Consider the following 7500-nt stretch of genomic DNA (forward strand, 5'->3'; position numbering starts at 1 on the left):
GCATGCGTGCGTGCGTGTGTGTGTGTGTGTGTGCGTGCGCGTGTGCGTGTGCGTGTGTGTCCTCTCTTGTGTGAAAGACATTCTATATATGAAAGACAGAGGAGGAGATCAGGGAGTGGTGGTAATACACACCCAGTAATGGCCGTGTCAAACACAGTGCTATTGTGTGACCGTCTCCACCCTCCAGCCTCCGCACAGGGACGAGCCCAGCCTCCTGGCCCCAAATCAGAGCTCTTTTCTGGGCAGGGGACGTGCCTTTGAAGCCCCCTTTTCCCCAGCTCTCTGATCCATCCAGCCTGTCATGAATGAAGAGGTTGTTAAACGGGGACAAGGCAGGTGTCCACTTGTGAGTAAGTGTGTGTGTGTGTGCCTGTGTGTGTGTGTGTGTGTGTGTGTGTGTGTGCGCGTGTGCGTGTCCAGTGTCCACATTCACGACTTGACGATATGTCTCAGCATACTGACCGCATACAGAGACACGAGCCAAGCTGATCACGTCTCTCCGTCTCTCACACGGTCTCCTCACAGTAGACAAAACAGATCAGCACACAGACCAATTATGCTGCGGGAATGTGCTTTTATCCAGGCTGAGGTGGTGGGAACAGAGATGAAACCCAAAAGCGCCATGAAAGAATGCACTGAAACACAAAGAGGCACGTCGATCAAGGACTGAATCTCTCCTCGTAGAAAGAAGAAAATGTCTTGTTACATTCTCGTCCTTTTGTTTGCAAAAAGAGGGTCATTCAGTCCATTGCTCAATTTGTTCTGACCTTGCGCATGTAAAATGTCTTATAAAAAGTATGCCTGTAAAGTGGGGTAAGTTTTGGAAGACGTTTAGCATCAAAACGTGGTTAGTTCTTTCACTTTTCCTGACCTGGCAGGGTTAGCAATAAATTATGTCATGTAGATGATTGAGAGTGAGCTGCAGTGGCTTGGAGAGATAGTTGGGATGGACCGGGGGTGGGTGGGGGGGGGGACTGCTCTGGTCTTTGTGGGTAGAGGGGGGGGGGGGGGACTGCTCTGGTCTTTGTGGGTAGAGGGGGGGGGGGGACTGCTCTGGTCTTTGCGGGTAGAGTTTTCAGCAGTGATTTGTAGCTGGGATTCCCACTTGACGTTTGCAGGGCAGCTCATCCTCACAAATGGAACTATAATGGCCACAACAGAAATGAATCCCTTGAAGCCACTTGTCTTCTCCTGCCCCCCCCCCCTCCACACACACACACACACACACACACACACACACACACACACACACACACACACACACACACACACACACACACACACACACACACACACCACACACACACACCCCACCAGTCTCTCCTCGGGCTTCTCCCTCCTCTGCGTGACTCACTCTTCTTCCAGCAGATCTCCGTGGCCCTCAGTCCTTCTCCTCAGCCTCTCAGTCCCTCTCTCCTCAGTCCCTCTCTCCTCAGTCCCTCTCTCCTCAGTCCCTCTCTCCTCAGTCCCTCTCTCCTCAGCCTCTCAGCGTCTCTGCGTGCCAGAGGAATATGATGCATATAGTGTTGGAGCTGCTGCTGCTGCTGATATTAGCGGTGGTGGTGGGGACAGGCCCTGCTCGGCTGTGGACACACCTCACAGCCCGAGATGACGCAGGCTGGGGTTGAGCGGTGAAGCCAGCGCGGGGTGGGACTGTGGGAACCACTGGGAGTGTGGTGGCGTCTGACTGTTTGAACTTTGGGAGAGAAGCAGGCAGAGTGAATCGAACAGAGTGTTTTTGAAGGTAGACTATATTAGCATCTCCAAAGATTTCTACTCCGTTTTCTAAAAGTCACAGCAGCACATCTATTTTAAGCAGGCTAAACATATATGATATATTTTGGAAGAGCTGAAAAAAGTGGAGGAAATACCAACACAGTGGCAGTTTGGACATGTTTGGCTTTCTTAAGAATAGGATATAGGACAAATGTGATGTTTTCTGTGTGCTGGAAATAAAGCAGCTGTTTACTCCGAAAAGTTCTTCGCCGGCTTCCATTGCTAAATATAGCATGGAGTGTGGATAGAGCTGCTCTTCAGGCGTTGCTGTGCAAACATTCGGAACACTTTTAAACTGGTTCACTCGCTACACCGGTTTAATTAGTCTTATGGGGCTTATTAGAGTTCTATTTTGAAATGTTAAAATGTATTTATGCAAATGCTTACAGCTTGAAGACCGGAATAACGTCAATGTGACGTGCTGGGTGATTCACAGACTACAGGGGGTGAGAATAATTATGTTAGTTTCAATTTGCCCATGTACACACGTCACACACACCCTCACACACACACACACACACACACACACACACACACACACACACACACACACACACACACACACACACACACACACACACACACACACACACCTTTTGCTGACACTTTTAATTTTTCACAGACCCTCTCCCACGCTGATGAGATAGAACCTCTCAAAATGTGCCTTGGGCCTTAGGAGTCTCACTAGCTGAGTTGAAATAAAGCCATTTCTGAATAAGATATTCCCATTGCATTTCATCTGACCCCTCACATGTACTACTACTGTCATGGAGGCCACTACAGTCACTGAGTACAGGAAATACATTGTGTTAAAGTGACAGGTCTGTCGGCTGTGCAACCATCATTATAGGGATGAAACGATAACTGGTCTAATGATAAACCGCGATATACATGTAATTCCTGACGATAACCGTATTGTGTTACCGTGATTACAGTGCTGTAAATATACTGTCCATCAACCAACGTTAGCAGCAGCCTTCGATGCAGGTGCACAGCCTTGCTGAAATGATTTCAGAGAGTGTATCAGTCCTTTTTGAACATTTTCAGCACATTTGAGCAATACCGTGATAATACCGATAACCGTGATCATTTTGGTCGCTATTATCGTGATATGAAAGGTTCATACCGTTTCATCTCTACGTCACCATGAATGACTCCCCTCTGTTTTTCAGTGAAAGAGCATCTCCAGGCCTTTCCAGAATGATATAGAGAAAGTGAGTCAGACGAGGTCCATTCAAGGAGTTATAGCTCCAGAGGCTCCGCCCACGCTTCTACACATGATCATAATTTAAACTGCTTGGAGTGACGCGTCAGAAGAGTATAATATGAACTGGCATGAGTGTTTTGTGGGCTTGTGTACAGTTTGTTTGTCTGATGTGCATGTTCTTTGTGTAGCACAGTGCTCTGCTAGAGGCAGCCCTTTCCATTGTCTTGCAATGGGGAGTCAGCACATATTATACAAGTCGGATGCAGCAGAGAAAGAACGAGAGAGAGAGACAGAGAGAGAGAGAGACAGAGAGGGAGATAAGAGAGACAGAGAGAGAGAGACACACAAACACACACACAGACAGAGAGAGAGAGAGAGAGCGATGGAGTTACACATTTTGTAGAACTGGATTCCCTTAGGGAGCCTAACTCTGCCAGAGTGAGCATGTCTTTAATTCTGTCAATGTGTTTTTCATTTGTGAAGCGCTCCTCCGGAGTGAGGTGACTTTCTCCCTCTCTGCCCGGCTTTCTTTTGAGGAAGTCCACATATCGTAAATATGCTTTTATGCCACGAAAGCCCTGTTCTCAGCAATAGTGCTGTCTTTATAGAGCAGCCGATGTACAGCCTGTCATATACATTTTATGACGTTCACACTCGGCACATGTGATCTACTGTAACACTGTACCTGTCTTCTAGCTTAACCTTGCTTTGTTGTGAAATATACTGTGGGGGGAACTGGGCCAACACTGTGTGTGTGTGTGTGTGTGTGTGTGTGTGTGTGTGTGTGTGTGTGTGTGTGTGTGTGTGTGTGTGTGTGTGTGTGTGTTTGTTGTATGTACGTGCTTGTGCATGACAAAGCGTTGTGTCTGTGGCTCTGCTGTGTTAGATAGACCCTTTACTCTGGCTCATAATCCCTGCATTATGAATGTAAGTAAGGTTGACTTGTGGAAACCACGGAGGACTTGTTTACTGTAAGCAAACGTTTAGCCGTATCTCCCACAATTTACGATGCAGAAATGTGTTTGTGGCCACGGCAGTATTTCGTCTGAAAAGGTTGACTGTTTAACTCGGGCTTGTAAAATATGTCCCGTCTCTCTCTGGGCCGTCCCAGAGTCAGGCTTGTTTATGGCCGATCGTTTTCTCTCAGAACTCGTTGAGGGCCACTGAGAAGAAGGGACCGGCGCAGGAGTCAGATTATGGGGATTGTTCTTCTCTTTTAGTACATCTATCAGCAGTTTTTCTTCTCAACATCTTTCACAAATTCCAATGAGAGAGGACACCGCTTGCCGGAAGCACATGGGAATGTGATTTTAGGGATGGCAGCCCATGCATTTGGGAGGGAGAAAGAGAGAGAGAGGAGGAGGGTCTCTCTTTCCTCCTCAGGGCTTCATTCATAAATCACAAACCTGCACTGATCATCTTTCCTTTTTTCCATTATTCTCTTTTCCGTCCTCACCATCTATCGCTCATTTCCTCCGGCTTGGCAGACAGGCTCCCCTCTGGTTCAGGAGCCAAAGTAAAGGTTAATCCTTGGGCAGCTAACCGTGATTACGCGGACTACTACAACTACAACCTGAGAGCAGATCCTAGGCCCTTACACATCCAGACTCAGTGTAGGAAATGAGCCAGGGGCAAGGGCAAAAACCTGCAAGCTAGTTGCAGGAAGAAGACAACGAAGAGAGCACACTCACGCAAACAGCACTGTTGTTCACATTACGCTTTAGCAACTTTATGCAGTAATTACTATTTTTTAAAGTGCCCCGGACATTTTCGAAATGGTCCCATTTTTAGACAGTGGGGGGGGGGGGGGCAAAAAATATTTTTAAAATGTCCTACAATGATCCAGATACAGCTCCTGAGAGCAGATCCTAGACCTAGGCTTTATACATCCAGATACAGCTCCTGAGAGCAGATCCTAGACCTAGGCTTTATACATCCAGATACAGCTCCTGAGAGCAGATCCTAGGCTTTATACATCCAGATACAGCTCCTGGGAGCAGAGAGAGCTAATGAATGTGTCAGAGCTTTCAGCCAGCTGAGAATAGCTGCAAGGCACAGAAACAGCGCACCTCTGTTCTCACCATCACTTGTCTCAACATTCATCTATTTTAGCTAGCACCAAACACGGGAAGGTCAGTGTTAAAAGAGCTGGATGACATCTCTCGGTTACGTAAGCGCGACGTTATCTCCTCGCCTGCAATTAGTCTGACAACTGGCTGTCATACACAATACAAAAGCAAAGCCAGTGTGTTGCCGTTGCATAAGTCATGGTAATTTGTTATGGGAGTCTGGAGAGAGATAAGTGATACTCTGTCGAGATAGATGGTCTAACTAAACGAGCACTAATAATTATGCATTTCCATTTAATTAGAATTCGACTTATATTAAAATCCACGTTGTTTTCTCTGTTACATTACACATACAGATTGTTAGAGGTGTGGCTGGGTTTCGGTTGAAAGGGTCTCCAGAGGGTCCATTTAAAGAGGAAATGCCGTGTCCTGGTGTGACCCTGGTCATATCAATGGCTGCAGCAGAGGAAGCAGTAGCCACCATCCACTGCCAAAAAATGTCCATCCTAACACATGGTCTCATTCAATCATATAGTCAAGTCTTGTTTTGCTTTAACCCATTGATACCTGATGCAGCATTTGTGTGTGTATCCCTTTAAGACCGCGAACCGCGTTAACGCGGTTCGCGGTCTTAAAGGGATACGCACACAAATGAGGGATATACACGCAAATGCTGCATCAGGTATCAATGGGTTAAGCAAGCAGAAAAACTGTCAAATGGGGTGAAACACTCAATTTGTTGCAGAAAACAACTATCAACAATATCCTGAAAAATGGCGTATTATGGCCAGTAGTATCAATATCATGGCACAGGCTTTGAAACAAGTTGATTTGCATTAGAAATGAGTTGCACACTGTTTAGTTTGCCGGGTGAAACATGAGACTTTAGGAATCCATATTAGAACTAGAGGGCACTCGGGGGAGTGCATGCCTCCGGCAAAACTTTCTACAAAGTTTTGTGCAGTTATGTGAATCCATTTGGAAGTTAGGCACCTTTTTGTGATTGGCCACGCCCATTGCCATGTCCCCTTTGGCCAGTAGGCGTGGGAAGGTAATCAGTTGTAAGTTGGCCCATGCATGACTGACTATTTTCTACAAAGTTTCGCACAAATCTGTTCATAACTTTTTGGAATATCCTGCAGACAAACAGACAGACAGGGGAGAAAACATGATACCTCCGCCCACTCCGTGGGCAGAGGTAAATAAGCTTTTGCATGTTTGGATAGGATGCTCCCAGTCATTTGGTGTTATAATATATTCCATTTGAACGTGTGGCATATTGGCAGAAACATTTTCATTTCACTTACACTAAATTTTCAATAAATTTCAATCTGTCATTGACTAAAAATTTAAGAAGTGCTATCCTTTAATAAGTGCTAACATAAGGGGACACCTGATAACCCCTTCTTACACCCCCCTGCTGGTCTGAGAAGGACATGTATATCAGCTTTCTTGGGTAGCGGGATGTGTTTGTGTGTGGTTGTGCAAGTGTAAATAAAGGTCATATTAGGGGTTGTTGGGTCAGAAAGCTGCTGGTGGTCTCTGACCTCTCCTCCGCTCTGCTGAGGGTCTCTGCAGCAGAACCGAGTGGTGACATCCTCAATTTATGATCCCCATACCAAACCCAGACCTTATGACTCTTCAACATGCTGTAGCCCCATCAGCTTCCACTGGAGCTATATCATATCATGTCTCTACGCTTTGTATCGCTTGGCTAAGTTCTCTTCAGAGATCTTCAGGATTCCTACATTAACATTGAATTCTTAATCCGAGCTCAGTCCATCTTGGCATTCCTTCCGTGCTGTCCTCTCCTCTTTCTTCTGAAAAAGAGGGGGGAAAAGCATGCGATGCTCTGCTACATGTGTGTTGTTTGTATTAGGCCGATCTTGCTCTGTGCTCTGTTTATTTTCCTGGACATGTCGAGAGCAGGCGTCGCGTTCCTCTGTTGTGTTTATTTGCTCCCAGCGTGATAGGTTACATCTCGGGAGGGTTTTCAAACGCGCAGTGTAAATACAAGACTTTCCTTCTATAGGAGCGCGGCATGAACAGTTTGCAGAAGCTTACAGAAGGGTTAGGACTTGTTTGAATTGGTCATAAAATGAATCCTAAACATTTCCTTCTCTTTGTCTTTTGTCTCGGTAGGTGTTCTGTCTCTGCCGGCCCACTTCAGCCCCTACACGGAGGAGCAGCAGACGGTGGTGGAGAGCAGGGAGGATGCCTATGTCCAGCTGGAGCTGAGGACCCTGGAGCAGTCGCTGCTGGCCACCTGTGTGGGCAGCATCTCTGAACTCAGTGAGTAGTAGGCTACAGGCGTTGCTTCTGCTCCTGTGTTGTTGACCATGTTCCTCTGAGCTCTTTCACCACAAATGGTCTTATCAGGTTATTACAGATACAGAGCAGCATTTCAAAGAAGTGATCGACTCATATCGTCGTCACACATTCTTTTCA

The 7500-nt window shown here is 46.5% G+C and overlaps 1 protein-coding gene across 1 annotated transcript in view; it reads left to right on the top strand.

Annotated features, from left to right (window-relative positions):
- The window catches only part of abtb2b (ankyrin repeat and BTB (POZ) domain containing 2b), a 64423-nt gene that overhangs the window by 32720 nt on the left and 24203 nt on the right, over positions 1 to 7500 (top strand). Inside the window, exon 2 of the mRNA XM_083654652.1 lies at positions 7195 to 7344. Within this exon, the coding sequence (XP_083510778.1) occupies positions 7195 to 7344 (150 nt within the window). The remainder of the gene's footprint in view (positions 1 to 7194; positions 7345 to 7500) is intronic.

Source organism: Poromitra crassiceps (genome assembly GCF_964638095.1).
Source record: "Poromitra crassiceps genome assembly, chromosome: 18".
NCBI lineage: Eukaryota > Metazoa > Chordata > Actinopteri > Beryciformes > Melamphaidae > Poromitra > Poromitra crassiceps.